The sequence below is a fragment of the Globicephala melas genome, chromosome 1, assembly GCF_963455315.2.
Source record: "Globicephala melas chromosome 1, mGloMel1.2, whole genome shotgun sequence".
Lineage (NCBI taxonomy): Eukaryota > Metazoa > Chordata > Mammalia > Artiodactyla > Delphinidae > Globicephala > Globicephala melas.
Window position 1 is genome coordinate 33,819,430 of NC_083314.1, and position 18,597 is coordinate 33,838,026.

The following is an 18,597-nucleotide window of genomic DNA, read 5'->3' on the forward strand; positions in this document are numbered from 1 at the left end:
AGCCTTCCTGGGCACACCTGCCACATGACAGGAGCAGAGCAGGAGAGATGTGTCACTCACCTGGCTGAGCACCTAGAATCTCAGAGCTGGCAGGGGCCTTGGTCATCTTTAACCCCTTCGGGTTACCAGTGAGGCTCAGAGAGGGCGGAGCACTTACCCTAGAACACACAGCCAGTGACTAGCAGAGCCCAGACTACCTTTCAGACATTCAGACCCCCAATCTAGTGAGCTTTTCATGACAATACACAGCTGGCTGATTGAAAATGGGCTTGGATCCATAAGCACTGATGTGAAAAGGTGCCCAAGATCTATTATATAATTTTAAAATATTTTGCAAATCATGATGTATTGTGTGATCCATTTGCATAAAATAATACTTATAACCCATGAAATTATATACATGAAAATAGTAAACCTGGAGGCATGTGATTTAAATTTGTTAAGGTACTTTCACTATCTATTTTTAAATTTCCTCTAATGTTCGGATATTTTGACCAAGAGCCCGTGTTACTTTTATAAGCAAGGGAAACAATAAAAATAAACACGTAAGGTGGGCAACGGAGGCAGCCCTCCACCCCACTTGCTTTGCGCCACTAACTGGGGATTTCTGATTCGCAGCCCTGCCTCTAATAGGGAATTTCTGGAGGAAACAAGGAGTTTGCCTCCATAGGTCTCTAGGGTTTGAGGATAGGAGCCACTTTCTTTTGCCTCCTCACCGCACCCCTCTCCAGCCCTTCCGTTCTGGGCTGGGCAGGGAAGGTGGGGGCAGGCAGGCCAGACAGCGCCAGGAGCTGAGCTGCCCATGCATTATGGAAGACGCGGGCGCCTGGCTCGCTCCCTAGCCCTTAAATGACAGCAAATGAGGTAAAGCCAGGAGGGTGGGGACGGGAAGGGGGTGGGAGGGGGGCAGAAGGAAGCGGTCTCCAGGGCCCCGAGCGAGCGTCGGGAGCCAGCCAGTGAGCGGAGCCTGGGAGAGGGAGGAGCACATCTTGATGCAGAGATGCTGCAGTGGCTCCAGCGCGCGCGCGCGCGCACACACACACACATACACGCGCGCGCGCGCCCTCACCCGCCACCGCCACTGCCGCCGCTGCCGCGCCAGGACAGCAGGGATCAGCTGAGGCTGAAGCGAGCCGGGAGGAGAGGAGGGTGGCCCAGGGGGCTATGAGCAGCGTCCACCTACCCCAGCCAACACCCTTCTTTCAGCCCAGGTAGGTGCCAACCGCTTTTGTCTCCTCCAGTCCTGGGGCTTCCCAGGGCGCTGCTGTGGGCAGGGGCTCCGCGTTCAGTTTCCTGGCAACTTGGGAGGGGGCAGGGACAGGGCAGGAACCCCAGCTGGCTGGCAGGGGCCAGTCTGACTTCTCACCCCAGCCCCACAGGGGCCACCAGGACTGGAGATGCCCTCCGCCCTACGTGGGTGGCATCCTTCAGGGCCCTAGCAGGCCAAGCCTGGCCCGGAACCTGGACCCCAGCAGTGTGTCCAGGAATTCAAGCCACAGGCTGGTAGCAACAACTGCCTCCGGAGAGGGCAGAGGCTATGGGCCTGCCCCACACCCCTGGTCCAGGGCTTGACTCTCCATGAGGACAAGTCCCAGACCCTGACCTGCGCCCAGATATCCCTAGAAGGAATTGAGCCTGACTGCCCAGACTTGAGGTCCCCCTGGGTCTGCCTGTGCAGGGTGACCTCTTTGCAAAGTCTTGCTTCTGTTCGGCAGAGGGGAAGGCTGTGGGAGACAAGGAGAGACTGGAGCACAAGTTTGGGCAAAGCCCTGTCCTGGAGCGGGGACATAGGGAGGAGAAACTGAGGCAAGTCACATCCCTTCCCCCCTCCCCAACCTTATCTTCTCCTCGGATCCCTCCCCCTCAGCCTCACCGGTGGGAAGAAAGGATTTGCAGAAGTTTGGCTTTCCAGTGGGGAAAGGGGCTAGGCTAGAAGGGGGAGGGGTACCATTTAGGGGGTCTAGAAAGAGAGGGCAATCCTTCTGTCCAGCACTGTAGGGCTTACATAATAGCCAGTGGTGGGGGAAGCAGCCCCAGCCAGTGCCCAGAGATGAATCCCATCACCTTCTCCAGGAGGGATTCCCAGGTCTGGGAGGCAAGGAGTGGGGTGAGCTAAGACAGTGCCTGTGGAAGGAGGGTCCTGACCCTACACAGGGAAAAAGCCAGGGACCCTTCAGCCACAGAGCACTGGGGGCTGAGCCTGTATCCCAGGAGGAAAAGTTGTCAGTCAAGGTTGTTTGGAGGTTTGGGAATCTAGACAGACCAGGATGGAGTGAACTGTGAGTACCCACAGCCCCTGCCCTGGAGAAGGGCAGGTTTTTTAGCCCCCAGGTTTCCTGCCCTTAACTTCCCCCACTTCATGTCCAGCCTGCAACTGGTCAGACTCTTATCACCCTTTCCTTTCAGCCTGACTCCCCAAGGCCCCAAACTCCCTTCCCATTCCAGCTGGCATCCTTTCTCTTCTGCTCAAAGGGAAGCAGTAGGAGGAAGAGCCCAAATAACCCAGGAGGTCGGTGATCTGACATCACTCTGGGCAGCAGTCTCAGGCTCCTCTCCCAACCTCCTGCCTGGAGAGCCCCTACCTCCACTTAGCCTCTGAGTCCCCGCCTCCCAGTTGCACTCAGAGGGAACCAGACGGAGCCACCGGAACCTGTGGGAGAGGCTGGAGGTGGAGCAGGGAGATGGTGCCCTGACTCCTGTCCTCGGGGGGAGGGAGTTCTTCCCTTAGACACAACAGCATCCATGCCCTTCCCCAGGGTGCCCCAAGTTAACCCCTTCTAGCCAGGCTGCAGGACCACTCAAGGAAGGCTTTGACCACAAGGTCAAAGTTCTTCCTAATTTCCCATGAGATCTATCAGGAGTTGCCAGCCGGCAAGAGGGAGGTGGGAGGTGAGACAGACAGGGAGGGGCCGCAGAGCCCACGGCATCAAAGTCACCCAAGATCCACCTGTCCTTCTGGGGCTCACCATGAGCAGTGAGGGGAGCAGGGGTGCACTGCCCTAGGAAAGGTGTCCCCTGCTCTCGCTCTCTCTTATTCCCCACGCGTCTTCTATGCCCCACCCGGCCAAGCTCTCTCCTCGCATTCCCTTCCTGGTCGAATGCACTCCTCCACCTACCCCGCACCGTTCCCCCTGCCAGATTTCACTCCTTATGCAACTCCATTCCAGCACCTTCTCTGCCAGCAGTTGTTCAAACAGAGACACGTGTGGGATGGGCCTCTGAAGAAGTGTGCTCAACGGGATGGTTGCACACATTGTCTCTGACCAACTGACCACACTTGCTCCTCAGGAGTAAGTGCAAAGAAGGAGGTACCCCCAAGGTATCCTCTCTGACTTTAAGGCCATCAGGGAAGCAATACCTTTGGGGTGGTTTGGAGAATGCACTGTGCCCCACCTCCCAGAAACATCTTCAGCCAAATGTTTGTGAGAAAGCTTATCTACACACATTTATGCCTGAGGTTGGAACCACAGGGCTGAGGACTGATACACAGGGAAAGAAGAACTAGAGCAAAAGATATGCCAGTGAAGCAGGAGGGATTGAAGCTAGACTGCAGGAGACACTTCCTCACCAGGAAGACGTGCCATGAGGAAGTAGGGCAACCTCCTTTCCAATGACTCTGTGAGGGTGTGGAGAACTGGGGTCCGTCCAAGCTTAGAGACAGTGCTGCCTAGAAGTAGAGTTTGGGCTAGGTGACCTGTTAATTTCTCCCAGCCTCAGGTTATCCTCTTGCAAATGGTACAGGGGGAGGTGACTCAGGAATCCATAAGAAGACAGACATCCTTTTCTCTCCCTCCTGCATGCTGACCACCTCTCAACCTTCCGGACCTCCCTAATCTAGACCAAACCCCCCAGGACTTTGCTAACTTGGAACATTCATGGGAGTTCCCATGGGTTCTGTGCCCCAATGGTAACTGTCCTGGAGTAAAGAAGTACTTCCATGGGTTTAATGAGTTCTCCTGATGCAAAATGAGCCCATGTTTCCTTGTTTACCCAGAGAGGATGCAAACAAAAGCAAAAGTGTGTGACATTCTCACCCAAAACTGAACACACTCTATCCCAGAGCATGTGCAAACCCAAGTGCACCTCAGCATCTTTATCTGATGAGCCCCACCCCACACTTGGGGCACACATCCAGATGAAACCTGCTGGGTCTTCTCCAGCCTAGCCCACATCCTCTCAATGTCCACCGACCTCATAGACCAAAAGGCTCCCGACACTGGCTCTGGCTGAAGGGTGGCCTTCCTGCGGTGCAACCCAACAGGTACAGTTAATTTGGGCCCTAGAGTGGAAACTAGCCTGAGGGGAGGAGCAAGTTCAAACCCACCTCGACCAGGCTTGGTTCTGAACCAGCCGTCCAGGAATTAGAGGGAGTCACCTCTCAGCAGAGATGAGGGGACATGCAAAATTGCTCCAGTAATTTCTTCCCGATTTGGATCTTCTGAACCAAGTTGAAACAATCGCTCCTATGCCTGATGTCTCAAAAGGGCCCCCCTCCCAAAGCCCTCACTCGTTCTGCCCCCAGACCCCACACGGAGTAGGCAGGCAAGTAGGGAAACCTGAGTCTGGGTGCTACTTGCCCGCCCCCAGGTCCTCCCAGGAGAATGCAAGGCTCTCCCCTTCTGCCCACTCCCCACTTTGAGGGGTCTCTTCAGTGGAGAGGGTGGGGACAGAAGGGCCAAAGACTCCCGGCTGCAGATCAAGGGCCGGACTTCCCCGGCCCCGTGCCGAAAGCTCAGGCAAACCCACGAGCCTGGGAGTCACAGCTCTCCCCCAAGGGCACGGCAGTGCCAGGGCTGGGGCCTCAGGGAACCAGCTGCGAATACAAAGAGGCTGCAGAGAACACCGAGGGGTGGGAGGAGAGGGAGCACACAGAGCGGGCTGGGGAGGGACCCAGCTGCAAGGCTGCCCTGTCACCAAGCAGTCCCTGTCCCCCAGTGGGGACTGAGAAGGTCCCTATCCCACCCAAATATGCCCGGAGGACCTCCTCCAGCTCAGGGCACCAGCCCCGCCCGCACCGAGCCTCTCAACTGCAGTCCTCTTCCTGCCAGCTCCTGCCACCAGGCACGCGGGCCCACCAGGCCACTGAAGACACCCCATCCTCCCGGGGGGTGTGGGCATGGCTCAGACCTTCCCGGAAGACAGTGGTCCCGTCCCAGGTGGCAATTCCTTTCATAGGCAGAGTCCCCCTCCCATCGTACACCCCACATGCAGGAGGTGCAGTGGCTGAGGTTGAGCACCTGTTTGGGGGGGCCCGCGTGGGTGTCCGAGCCAGGTGCTCTCCTGCACACGTGGTGTCTGGACGTGTCTCTGTGTGTCCTTGTGCCTTGTCTGGAACGGCATGCCCGCCGGTGCTGGCCCAGGCCCGCCACGCCTGTGGGGTACAGCCCAGGGAGTCTTTGGGAGACTCTCAGCGTTCTCGACACATGTGAGCCTGGCCCGAATGTCGCGACTGTGTGGAAGTGAGCCCGACCCACAGCCGGGCACAGTGTCTGTCGACACACTTGTGTGGCCCTCGGTGTGCTGGGGTCCGTGCTCGAGGCCTATGACGGTTCTCAGTGATGAGCTCTGATCTTTCTCAAGCGCTTACTATGGGCTAGGAATTGTGCTGACCTCACAGGGGTCCCGGGAGGTGGGTACTACCCCTCTCATCCCCATTTTGCAGATGGAGACTGAGGCTCAGAGAGGTTAAGGAATGAACGTAATAACTGGGGTTACGCTGGTTAGTTATACTAAGGTTACACTGGCTAGTAAGTGTCAGGTCTGTCAACGCAAGAGCCCACCCCACTAAGCCAGCGTGCTGTGCTGCTAGGTGGAGCACGGTGGGGACACGAGGGGCTCCTATAATACCTGTCAGCTTACAACAAGTCACTTAGTCTCTGCCCTCAAATGGGCTCCAAACTCCTTCTTTTCCTACCACCATCCATCCCAAAGCTGCTCAAATCTCCATTGTCCAGGGGGAAGGAGAGACAGGCTGGGGGCCAGGAGCTCAGTACCCCAAGGGAAAGCACTTGGGTGGAGTGTGTCTTTCATTTTCTGACTGCCTCTGTGCAAGGGCCCTCAGCCAGCAAACCCTGGAGTCCAGCTCACAGCCTTCCATCCCCAGCTGTCCTCCGGGCCCTTTGTCTCCTGGGCCCGGCAATTCGGCCAGCTCTCCCTGGTCTCCCGGAACCCCAAGCAGCCTAGGAGCCCCCCACGTTCTCCCAGGACCGGCCCCGGATGGTGACAGCCTGTGTCCGCCTGTACCAGCCTGTGCCTGCACCCCTGCACCAGGGCAGCTGGCCGGGGCCAGGCCTGGCTGGCTCAGGGTCCACAGGGCCAGCTCTAGGCCTGGCATAGCTCCACGCCGGCCTTGCACTTGACAAAAAGGCCTCCTCCATCCTGGCTATTCTAGAATGTGTCACAGGGCAGATGGTATGGGGAGACGACTGGCCCATGCAGCTCGTGAGCACATCCCCTGCTGCACTCAGCTGGGCAGGGAGCTCAGCAAAGGCGGTGTTTTTATTCCTGCCTCCCCAGCACTTAGCACAATGCCTGGCACACGGTGTTAGATATGCAGTGGGAATGGGCGCAGGGCAAGGCTGCGTGCCAACTGCCTCGTGTCAGGGAGGAAATAAGCTCCAACCTTTGACCCAAGCTCTGGGGGGTGGGGATGTGCGTTCACCCAAGGCCTTAGCACAGAGCGGGCTTGGCTCAATGCACATCTGATGGCGTTGATCAGCCTCTAATGCTCCCCGAGGGCAACCCTAGGTGCTTCCTGGTACCAGCCCCGCCCCAACCCATGTCTCCTCTGAGGCTGCAGGTCTCAGGCCCCAGGGGGTGCCCAGGGCCCTTGAGTCCAGAAGTGACTGATAGAAGTCCAGGATTAAATCGAAGTTTAGGATGAACAGAGGGATTGTATTATCCATGATGTATGGTAATTACTTATGGTAAGAGAGATAACAGATAATTCTGACCACTGTGGGGTGGAGGTGAATGGTCCAGGGTGCAGGGCTCCTGGTAGATCACCGGGAAACAAGGCAGGGCTGGGACACAGACACAGACACACAGATACACACACACACAGAGGCATATATTCAATACACAAAGACCAGATATACTCATACACAGACACATGCATATACACAGAGACACAAGACCAGACCACACATGTACACAGGGACATAGAGACAGAACACACAGATACGCACAAACATCACATACATGCGTACACACGCACACACGCACACCCACCCCACTCTCTCCAGCACTGCTGGTGGGCAACAGCAGACAGGCAGCAGCAGACTCGTCCCTGGAGTCTCCAGCCCCGGCCGCAGGTCCCTGCCCGTCTGTTTCCGTTTTGCTCGGACACACTCAGGATAAGTGCCTGTCTCCCTGAGCCCACACCCTACCCCCTCGCTGAGCTCTCAAGACTGGCAGGCAGACAAAGGGCAGGAAGCAAACGATGACTGAGCACCTTCTCTGTGCCAGGCTCCGGATGGGGCACACCTGTGCCAAAGGGGTGTTTTCAAACTCTTCGGAGCTGCGGAAACCTTTGAGTAAAGGGAACCTCAGAGGGAAGTCCAGCAGATAAAGCAAGTATAAGTGGAGTTGCTCTGGCTGAAGTGGGGAGGGGGCCTGGTGCCCCATCTTCTCTCCACGCCCCTATCCCCACCGCTACCCGAAGGCAAGTCCAAACAGCCCCAAGACTGCCTCTGCAGGGCACTCTGTACCTCACTCCACACTCAGAACAGCTCTGCAAAGGAAGTGTTACGATCTCCACTGCGCAGATGAGAAAACTGAGGTCCACCAGGGGAGAGAACTTGTCCAAGCTCCCAACACTGTTAGGAGATGAAGCCAAGGTCACCAACTCCTGTCCATCGATTCCAACGCCTGTTGTGGTTCCCAGTGCCCCAGTGGCTCCCTATCATGAGGACAGCTTCCTGCATTTGTGTACCATCCAGGGTCCTGCTTCTAGATTCTTCCATGGCTAAGCACCCTGCTGACCCCAGTAAACTGAGAGCATGTGTGAGAGTGTATGTGTGTATGAGAGAGAGGGAGGGAGTGTGTGAGTGAGAGACAATTTGTGTGAGAGGGAGTATGAGGGGTGTGTGTGTGTGTGTGTGCCCTGGGGTTGCCCTTGGGCAGCACTGAAGACTGGTCAGCCCACTGTGTGAGTGTGAGTGTGAGCATGTGACGTGGAGGCACACAATCACAGCTGTTCTCAAGCAGTTAAGTACAACACACAAGTGATACCTATTCTGCGCTGAGGGTGCTGGGGGCGTGTTGGACGGGCTGGAAGTGCTGAACCTCTGGGTTCAAGCCTGGAACTGAAAGTGGCAAGGATAGGGAGGGACAGGTGGAGAGGTGGCACCTGGCCCCCTTCCTGACACAGGGAGGTGGGTATGAGGCTGGAGCTGGGGCGGGGGAGGGAGTGCCATCTGTTTAAACACCACTTCCGCCACTCGAAGTGGAACACCAAGCTTCTCAGCCTATATCCTCCCTGACGGGCCCTGGGCCCACTTCTCCCCTCTCTTCCCCCCACCCCCCGCCTGCCCCTTCGGTGCCAGCTGTGGCTGTTGGGAAGGCAGGAACGGGTGGTGGTGATCAATATTGAGGTTTAAGGGCATTTGGGAGCCCTCTGTTTCCTGGGGAATAGAGCCCACAGTGAGGCGGGGAGATCCTGAGCTTGCACCGGTCTTCGGACTCTGCACTGGCCCTAGAGGCAGACTCAGGTCATCAGCAGCCTGCCATCTCCACCTCCCCACTCCCACCCGGGGGCAGCGTTCCCAGGCCCTCGGCCACCCTGCACTCTCTGGGAGAATCACAGTCTCAGAGCTGGAAGAGACGCTAGAGAGCACCCATTTTACAGATGAAGACGCTGAGGCCCAGAGATGGCATGGGTCTTGAAGCCAGTTAGTGGAAGAGCCCCCAGCCGGGCTCTCTCCCTCAACCTTAGATCCCCTCCTTCTGCTCTTAGTTTTCTGCAAAGCAGGTAGCAGGGCGGAGGAGCGGAATATGCAGCAGGGCGATCTGGCTCCCAGTAGCCTGGGAGCCCAGTGACCCAGACTCAGTCTGATAACCAAGAAGCAGGCCCCTGAGATTCCACACTCCCCCCACCCCAAACTGGGCAGGACAGCCTGGAGATGGGGAGTTGGTGGAAGGCTGGACCTGCTCTCCCCCCAGGATGAGGCCCCCCTCTCTCAGACTGACGGAGGGGGGCTCTGATTTGCTCTCGGTGCCCCCCAGGGAGCAGGTTCTTCAGGGCTCCAGGATTTAACCAAATCTCCGCTCATCTCGGCAAGAGGGAGGCTCCTCTAGGAGCTGCGTTAACTCTTTCGGCCCAGAAGGCCTGTCCAGGCCCACTAGCCCATCTGGTTGGGAAACCTTACTAAGGGGGCCAAGGTTATGGCTCCATCATGTACAGTACCTAAGTGCCTTACCTGGGGTCCAGGTGAGAGGGTGTGGGCGAATCAATGAAACCCCTCCTCACTGGTAGAAAAACAGGCTGGTTCCCAGAGACTTGCTGCAGCTCCCAGAGGGGCTTATTACCCCCAACCCAGGCAGCTGTGTGCGGGGCAGGGGAAAGCGGGCCCGATTCCTAGAAGATGTTACTAGTTCCCCAAACCCAGGCACGGGCCCTGCTCTCTTCTGGCCCTGCACTGAGAGCTATTACCGGGTGAGCAGGCGCTGGCTTCTTGCCTCCCAATTAGTCACTGCTTTCACTCCCTGAGCAACACCCTGCTGGCTGCACAGGAGGTGGGTTGAGGGTACAGGGCAGAGCCAGACTCCCAGGGGGCCAGCAGGAGGCACTCGGCCCTGGGAAGAGCTCCTTGGTAATGGCCAAGCCCCTTCCCCTGGGGCCCTGGGGAGGGTGAGAGCAATTCCAGCCTCTCCCCAGGCTGAGGCAAAAGCATCGCCGCTGACCCAGATGTACCTGGAGCTGGGAGGGGCGCTCCTCAGCTCAGAGTCCTCCCCCGCCTTTCTGCCTCCCTAGGTCCTTCTCAGCCTCCAGCCAGACTCTCCCTGTGCAGGGCTGAGGCTCCTCTCCTCCGCTCCCCACTTCTGCCTGGAATGCTCACCATGGGGACACCTGCCAGGAGGAAATCACACTTGCTAATGCTGGCCGCTGTGGCCCTTGTCTCCACTCCAGGTAAGAGGGCTTGTCTGGACTCCGAAGCCTAGCGGGCATGATCACAGCGTTATATCACTGCTATTATGTTAGTGATGTGACTACAGAAATAATTGACTGCACTGCGTGGCACTCCAGTTTGAGGCCATTTCCTTATAAAAGTTTCCTGTTTGTGGAGTTTACTTTCCCTTTGAGATTAGGAGGAGAGGGAATGAGTCTTTGTCGTATTGTAGATGATCCAGAGAGGGTGAGGGACTTGCCCTGGGTCACACAGCGAGACTATGGCACAACCAGATCTCCATGACATCAGCCCAGAGTTGCAGCCTCTTAAGGCTGCAAGATTAAATTTAAAATTAGTTGCTTAGTTGTACTAGCCACATTTCAAGGCCTCATAGCCGTATTGGATAGCACCGTTTATAGAATATTTCCATCATCACGGAAAGTTCTATTGGATAGTACTGCTCTAGGGTGCCCTGACCACACAACTCTGGGAGGGTTCCTCAGGACAACAGTGAAGGCTGGCAAATGGACCAAATGTGGAATGGGATCTGGGAAGAGATAAGGCAGAGCAGGGCGTGGCCCAGGAAAAAGGCAAGAGGGACCCAAGCAAAAGCTCTCACGCCAGGGGTGCTTCAAGTGGGGAGAGGGGAGGAAGGCGTTTGGCAGAAGGAAAAGGAGGGCACGGAAAACCGAGCAGTGCAGCACAAGGGGCCTGGGCTGGCTGGATTCTGGAGAGGGGGCTAGGGAGGCGGTATGGGAGCCCCAGGCTGTCTGAGCTGGGGTAACTTTCCAACAGCTGCTGCTGCTCAGAGGGGCCTACTGGAACCGCTGCTTGGCCTCTCTGCCCTGACCCTCAGCCCGAATCAATAGACGTTTCTTTTTTCCTTAAAGATCTCCGTGGGAGAAAGGGTACCCATCCTCTGATGTCCTTCTGGAGTTCTAGCTATACCTCAGGCTCCACCCCACCCCCACCCACAGCCCCTGCAAGGCTGCAACCAGCACATTTTAAATTCTTCATCTCACCAGGGAAGGACTCCACTGGCATAGTTTCAGATGTTCTCATTATGTTCTAACCGCCTCCCAACCCAGCATCCAAGTCAGTGAGGCTACTGGGAAATAGGGGAGCCTCCCAGGCCCCCAGGTCCAGGCTTAGCTCCCAGTGCCAGGGCCCCCCATGTCTGGAGGAGCTGCTGGGGTGGGGAGCCCAGGCTGCAAGGGGCAGGAGACACCCACCCCAGAGAGAGTGGCGGACGTACCCGGGCTCCTCCACGTTCCCCACCCTCAGGGTCAGTCACTGCTGGGACCCCATCATCTGAGGTAAGCAGTATGTGCAGCCTCCGCGGTCCATAGACCCAGAGAGGCAGGAAGGCCAAGGGAGACGGGACCTGGTCTGCCACCTCCAGCAACCTCAGAGGCAGGAGCGGAACATCCCATGGCTGTTCCCACCCCCTAGGAAGGGGCCTCAGCTCTTGGCTGTCTTTGCGCACCTACCCTGGGGAGGCAGCTTTGGATTCCTGCATCCCAGTGCAAAGAAGGGCAGCACGGCTTCCCCTCCACGGTCTCAGCTCCCTAATCTCCTTCCTCCACGAGATCCTGATACCTGTGTTTGGGGGAGCAGAGTTGTCAGGATAGGGAATCAGGAGAGAATCAGAGAGGATGCCGAACAAGGACAGCACAGAGTGGGTGGCTTTCCCTGGGAGTGTGTGTGTGTGTGTGAGAGAGAGAGAGAGAGAGAGAGAGAAAGTGCATGTGTGGGTGGATGTGTGTGTAGCTTCAGAGGGAGGTGTGGGGTGAGTGAGGGTGTGTCTGGATGTTTGAGAGGGTGGAGATGTGAGTGCGTTATTATTGCATGGAGGGCATGCTGCATTTGGGGGATGATGTGTATAGAAGGGCTTACACACAGCACATGGCTCTCAACTCTATCCACTCCTCAGAATGCCCGTGAGGCCCTTTTAAAATCTAGATTCCTGGGCCTCACTCCTAGAGATTCTGATTCGGGACCTCCAGGATAGAGCAGCATCTCTGATGGTCCTGATGGGAAGCTGAAGTCAAGAATTCTGAGCCCTGTGGTTAAGGACGCTGGCTATGGGGGGAGGCTGGCCAGGGTCCACACCCCTAGATCTGCTCCTTCTCTGTGTGACTTGGGGCAAGTGATTCAACCTTCGAAGTCTCAGTTTTCACATTAGCCAAACGAGAAAATGGCACTGGCTACTTTGTAAAGAGGTTATGAGAAGGAAATGTGGAGCATGGTATTTGGTAAAGAGTTAGCCCTCGATAAATAGCATCTATTCTGTTATTATGAATGCCCAGATGTAGATATAAATAAGTATATGTGGACATTTGTAGCCATACGTGCATGGGAACGGATGTGTGTAAATCTGGAGTAGCTTAGAGAGTCACGTATGTATATATGTGTGATGTCTGTGTGCATATAAGGAAGTGTGTATACGTGAGAGGTGGAAAGCATGTGTCTGTGGATATTGGGTGAGGGTGTGTATATGGCTGAATGCCGGAGAGAAAGCTTTTTCTGGAAGCTTAAAGTATCAGTGTGCCCCGGGCCCACTCAGCCACCATCCGCCCCCCTCCCCCCCCCCACCATCCAGACAGAGTTACTGGAAGCTGCTATTATGCAAGGTTGTTCCCAGCAGCCTGGCTGCCTCCGCTACCCCTCCTTTCCCTTCCCTCCCGGCAGTCCCAGCTGGGGCAGGGGTCCCTACCTTCCACCACCATCATTAACTTAGGATTAAGCTGGGCTCTCCAGCCGAGAGGATGCGCTGCCATCTCCGAGGCCTGGGGCGGCGATGAGGGACAGTGATGGGTGGTGGGGAGGGCGGATGGGGGATGCCATTTCAGGGAGCCCTGCCTCCTTCCTCATTCTGAGAGCTGCTTGACAGCTGCCATCACTCCCAGGGGTCCAAGGCTGGGCCTCAGCTGTGGCATGGGGCCCACCCCCACCCCTGGACCAGGGCTGACAGCTGGATGCACCAGGAGAGCAGGCACTAATTGGTTAATGGGGATCCCCCACGACCCACCAAGGAGGGCCTGAAATCAGCTTCATGGAGGGTTAGGAGCCAATTAGGGGTGGCCTGGCTCCTGCCTGACACCACAAAGGCAAAGAATGACCGGCCACACCAGTCCGCAAACAGAGGCAGATGTGAAACACTGCCCTCTGCCTCTCAGACCCTGCCCCGGTGAGCCTGGACAAGGGGACATGGAGAGCAAGGCATCTGCCCCGGGAGGGGGCCAGGCAGGAAAATGCCATTTGCATGCGGGATACCCATCTGCCCAGCAAATTCAGGAACCCGAGGTCTAGAGTTGCGCGTGCCACAGGCTTGCCCTGTGGCTGTGGGCAAGTCGCTCCCTTTTCTGGGCCTCTCTTTCTTGAAATGTCACAATGGAATTTTATAAAATGCCCCAAAGTAACATGTACGTCATCCACCCACCACTGAGCCTTCCTCTTCCCCTGACCCCCACCCGGCCCCCTCACTTGGGTCCAGGAGACAGTGGCTGAGTACACACCCTGTGTCAAGCTGAACCCTGCTACAGACCCTGGGAGGGGGGTTCATCTTCTTTCCATTTCGCAGGTGAAGACGCTGAGGCTTAGAAGGGTCCTGTAACAGCTAATAGAGGCCCAGGGCCAGAGCACGTTCTCTCAGGACGCCCTCCCCAGAAGGAACACTAGGCTCCAGGGCCACACCTCCTCTCTCCCCCTTTTTAGCCAGTGGCTTCCACGCATCTCTCAAGGCCCATCTCACACCCTGCAGGTCAGCTCTTCCATGAGTCCCCTGACTGCTTCCACTCCAAGGGTCCCTGCTCTTGAACCTAAGCCACTATTATGGCTCTCACCTACTGTCAGTTTTCTGTCTTCCTCCCTGGGTCGCAAGCTCCTTGAGGAAGAGGGACTGTGTCTTACTCATTTTGCTACACAGGGCCTCGCCCAGTGCTAAGTATACAGCAGGTACTCAATATCTGAGTATAGGAGGGGTGACTGACTGAACTAAGTGACTAGATGGGGTCTGCCCAACCTATTGAAATTCAAAGTTTAATTAATTATAATTAAATAAAATTTAAAATCTGGTTCCTCAGCTGCACTAGCCATATTTCAGGGGCACAGTGGCTAATGGCAAATAGCTACTGTACTGGACAGGGCAGAAAATGGAACCTTTCCATCACTGCCGAAAGTTCTATTGGACAGCGCTGCCCCGGAGGCCAGGCTCCAGCTGGCCCCTAGGCCCTGAGACCTCTGGTGGTGTCCCCCATCTGCAGCTTGGAGCTCAGTCTGGGGATCCCCGGCCACCTTTGGGCCTGTCTTTGAAGACCAGCCCCTCGGTCTGCTATTCCCAGAGGAGTCCACCGAGGAAAAGGTGACACTGGCATGCCGTGCCCGGGCCAGCCCTCCGGCCACCTACAGGTGAGACCCTCGCAGTGGTGTTGGGAGGCCCTGGGCAGTGGGCAATTTTTCGTCACATCAGCCCCTCTCCGCCCCCACTGCAGGTGGAAGATGAATGGCACCGAGATGAAGCTGGAGCCAGGCTCCCGCCACCAGCTGGTCGGGGGCAACCTGGTCATCATGAACCCCACCAAAGCCCAGGACGCCGGCGTCTACCAGTGCCTGGCCTCCAACCCAGTGGGCACCGTCGTCAGCAGGGAGGCTGTCCTCCGCTTTGGCTGTGAGCCCCACGGGGTGCCGGGATGCTTTGGGGTAGAGAAGACAGGGCTGGAAAGTGTCCAGAAGGGCGGTTGACTACTTCCCCATGGAGCCTGAGCTGGGAAGGGAGGGTCCTGCAGGCTTGGAGGACAGCGCCTGAGCACACGGTCTCCACCTCCAGTCCTGCAGGAATTCTCCAAGGAGGAGCGAGACCCAGTGAAAACCCACGAAGGTTGGGGTGTGATGTTGCCCTGTAACCCACCCGCCCACTACCCAGGTGAGTCAGGCCCCTGGGCCATGTTAGACAGAGGGCACAGGAGGGGCTTCTGGCCGCTCAGCAGAAGAGGGATGGAATAAGAGGTGGTGAGTGACCCTTGGAAGCACTGATCCCGGGGTGCCCAACTCTAAATGATTCTGTGCCCCACCCCCCCATCAGACTGGGAGGTCCCCAAGGGCAGGGACTGTTTCCCCAGCAGACAGCACTCCCTGAAGGCAGAGATAAAGTCGCATCTTCCCTCTAGGTCTCCCCTCAGCCCCAGTTCAGAGCACAGGGGCTCTCAGGACAGGGTCTACGGATCCCCAGCAGCGCGTTGACGTCCTACCCAGAGTTGCTCCATTAGCCCAGCACCCCCGGTTTCCTCAAACTCCCCATTCCTAGGTTTGTCCTACCGCTGGCTCCTCAACGAGTTCCCCAACTTCATCCCTACGGATGGGCGTCACTTCGTGTCCCAGACCACAGGGAACCTGTACATTGCCCGGACCAATGCCTCAGACTTGGGCAACTACTCCTGCCTGGCCACAAGCCACATGGATTTCTCCACCAAGAGCGTCTTCAGCAAGTTTGCTCAGCTCAACCTGGCTGCGGAAGGTCAGGGTCAGCGGGCAAGGCGAGGAGGAGGGAGCTGAAGGGGTCAAGGGGCGTTGGGAAAGGGGGTCTTCCCTTTGAAGTTGTGAAGAGCAGCTCAAAGGGCACAGGGTCTGGGGCTGGACCCCAGGGTCTTCCTGCTACATGGCCTCAGACCCTTGCTGCATGCCCCCAAGGGGAAAGGGAGTCAAGAAAGTGTGGGCTCTGAGTTGTGCTGAGATCCTAAGCACAGGAGCACCTGATCTGGATCTGATGTGTGAACCCTCTCTCCCCAGACACCAGGCTCTTTGCCCCCAGCATCAAGGCCCGGTTCCCAGCAGAGACCTATGCGCTGGTGGGGCAGCAGGTCACCCTGGAGTGCTTCGCCTTCGGGAAGTGAGTGGTGGGGGAGGGAGGAGACAGGCCAGGGCACAGCCTCTCAGAGCCCCTCAGGGAGAAGGCAAGCAGGGCCGGCTCTCAGTCATCTCGGTGCCTTCGCAGGGTCTAGCAGAGTGCCGGACCCACAGTGGGTAGCAACCGCCACTCGCTGAGCACTAACTCTCTGGGGGAGACATCTTCCCAGCAACGTGCATGATAGGCTCAGGCAGCTTATACAACACCCCAGGCTGGGGGCAGGTAGCACGGTGCGTGGACCCCAACCCAGCCTGCCTCGTTCAACTACTAGCTCTGTCACTTGCTGGCTGGGAGACCTTGGGTAAACCACTTAACCTCTCTGTGCCTCAGTTTCCCTATTTGTACATGGTGATAATAATAGTACCTACCTCATGGGGTTGTTATGAGGATTGAATGAACTAATATATGTACAGTGCTTAGAATAGCATCTGGTATTTAGTAAGTATTCCATGGATGCTAACAGTTATCTCTTAAAATAGAAAATGTATAATAGAACTCTTACTCTCTCAGAAAAAGGACTCACTGGAACAGGGCTAAGCAAATAGCAGGTACTCAATAAATGTTTGTAGAATGAATGAAAGAATGTGATTTGTGCATGGGTCCCCTCCTCCCTCACATATCTCCTATGGTTACCCAAGATGCCCCCTGCTTTGTGGAAAGCTATTGGGCTTCCAGAAAATCCATATTTAAAACACATGAAGGGTAATGCGTTACCTTGTAAGACTCACCGATACCTCAGTCCATTTTAGTACACAGATTACTAACAACTTAATCCCCTTTGAAAAGTAGAGGCAAGGCCCTGTTTGGGAGAGGAGGAAGGGGACCCATAAAGAACCAGGTTGCAGGCCGCTGCTGTGGAGGGCAGGCCCAGAAGAGGCCAGGGCAGGGTGGGGTCAGGCAGGGAGGGCAAGTCAGCTTCAGGGAACAGACCACCTGTGCTCTGAGCCTCCCTGGGAGAGGCCCCTCCTCCTCTCCTGGCTGCTCTCCCTCTGTCTCTTCCCGGCCCTCCTCCCCGTCGTCCCCACCTGCCCAGCATCTCAGGGGGACCTAGATTGGGGGAGGAGTTGCAGGCACAAGGAAGTCTGCCTAGCTCAGCCCACGCCCTCTGGCTTTGTCTCCCCTGCCAGCCCCGTCCCCAGGATCAAGTGGCGCAAAGTGGATGGCTCCTTGTCCCCACAGTGGGCCACAGCCGAGCCCACCCTGCAGATCCCCAGCGTAGGCTTCGAGGACGAAGGCACCTACGAGTGTGAGGCGGAGAACTCCAAGGGCCGCGACACCGTCCAGGGCCGCATCATCGTGCAGGGTACAGAGCCGGACACCCTCGCCGCCTGCCTTCCCCTGTTCTTGAGGAAGCCGACCCAGAAGTCAGGGAGGAGATTAGGCAGCCCCTTGCTGAAACTTTCCTGCCCACGGGGTGCACTGGGTATGGGACCAGACGAGCCTGGTGCTGTGGTCAGCTCAGAGCTTCAGTCAAGGTTGCAGAAAGCACATGGAAAGCATTAGAATGACTTAAGTCGCTAAAAGAGTTACTGGCAGTGCCAGTTGTCTTGAACCTGCTTCTCCCCACCCCGGAATGCGGCTGGCGCCCTCTGCTGTCTTGTGCAGGAGCTGCAGCCCTGCAAATCCAGTCCAGTTAATTCGCGGAGCTCCTCCCAGCTCCTCCCCAGCCCCTCCCCAGCCTTGCTCTCCCTTGCTCCCCGCAGCTCAGCCCGAGTGGCTCAAGGTGATCTCAGACATGGAGGCTGACATCGGTTCCAACCTGCACTGGGAATGCGCAGCCGCCGGCAAGCCCCGGCCCACAGTGCGCTGGCTTCGGGATGGGGATCCTCTGACCTCCCAGGTAGGAGACCTGGGGCTTCCTTCCACACACCCAGCACACCTTCCTCTGCTCACCTGGTTCCCTCACCCTCCAGATCTCCTCCCTTTCCGCACACTGGCAACCTTTCTGGGCCAATTAGGGTGCCACAGCGTAGTTCTAGGTGCTTCTCTCCATCCCAGAGTCACATGGCCTCAGGCTGGTCAACTGGATAGAGTCTGGAGGGTCCAGGGACCTGAGTTCAGGCCCAACTCAGCCACAAAAGCACTATGTGGTCCTGAGTGTGTCACCTGCCCCTCTGGCTTCCGGGTGCAGACGTGCGGGGAGGCCAGGGGAATCTGTGCGTCCTGGGATTCCAGGTGGCCCTGGATAGGACTGCGCATACAGGCGCCCCCTCCAGGCAGCCCAGTCTCCACTGCATCCACCCCATAAGCCCCCACCCAGTGGTCCTGATCTTCTGCACAGGCCCGGGTAGAAGTGCTGGCCGGAGACTTGCGATTCTCCAAGCTGAGCCTGGAGGACTCAGGCATGTACCAGTGTGTGGCGGAGAACAAGCACGGCACCATCTACGCCAGTGCCGAGCTGGCCGTGCAAGGTAAGGGGCCCAGGGAGAGAGGACGTCCCCGGGGACACCCAGGTGGGGGGCGTTAGGGGTTGTGAGTTGCAGCATTTCTAAATGCACATGCTCACCTGGCAGTTTTCCTTAGTTTTCCAACAGCTTCTGAGTAGAACTCAGGGATTTAAGACAGGAGATGAGACACTAGATG

General features: G+C 57.0%; 1 protein-coding gene across 4 annotated transcripts in view; it reads left to right on the forward strand.

Annotated features, from left to right (window-relative positions):
* Positions 1 to 996: 996 nt before the first annotated feature.
* The window catches only part of CNTN2 (contactin 2), a 32,026-nt gene continuing 14,425 nt past the window's right edge, over positions 997 to 18,597 (forward strand). The window contains exons 1-12 of one of the 4 annotated variants that reach the window (XM_070043574.1): positions 997 to 1,211; positions 1,716 to 1,806; positions 9,974 to 10,129; positions 13,693 to 13,872; positions 14,375 to 14,519; positions 14,603 to 14,778; positions 14,938 to 15,033; positions 15,415 to 15,624; positions 15,897 to 15,996; positions 17,142 to 17,317; positions 17,718 to 17,854; positions 18,296 to 18,425. In XM_070043574.1, coding sequence (XP_069899675.1) covers positions 14,610 to 14,778; positions 14,938 to 15,033; positions 15,415 to 15,624; positions 15,897 to 15,996; positions 17,142 to 17,317; positions 17,718 to 17,854; positions 18,296 to 18,425 — 1,018 coding nt within the window. In that variant the 5' untranslated portion in view covers positions 997 to 1,211; positions 1,716 to 1,806; positions 9,974 to 10,129; ... (1 more) ...; positions 14,375 to 14,519; positions 14,603 to 14,609. The remainder of the gene's footprint in view (positions 1,212 to 1,715; positions 1,807 to 9,973; positions 10,130 to 13,692; positions 13,873 to 14,374; positions 14,520 to 14,602; positions 14,779 to 14,937; positions 15,034 to 15,414; positions 15,625 to 15,896; positions 15,997 to 17,141; positions 17,318 to 17,717; positions 17,855 to 18,295; positions 18,426 to 18,597) is intronic. The other 3 variants (XM_060293485.1, XM_030872763.2, XM_060293488.1) reach the window with 3 other exon arrangements.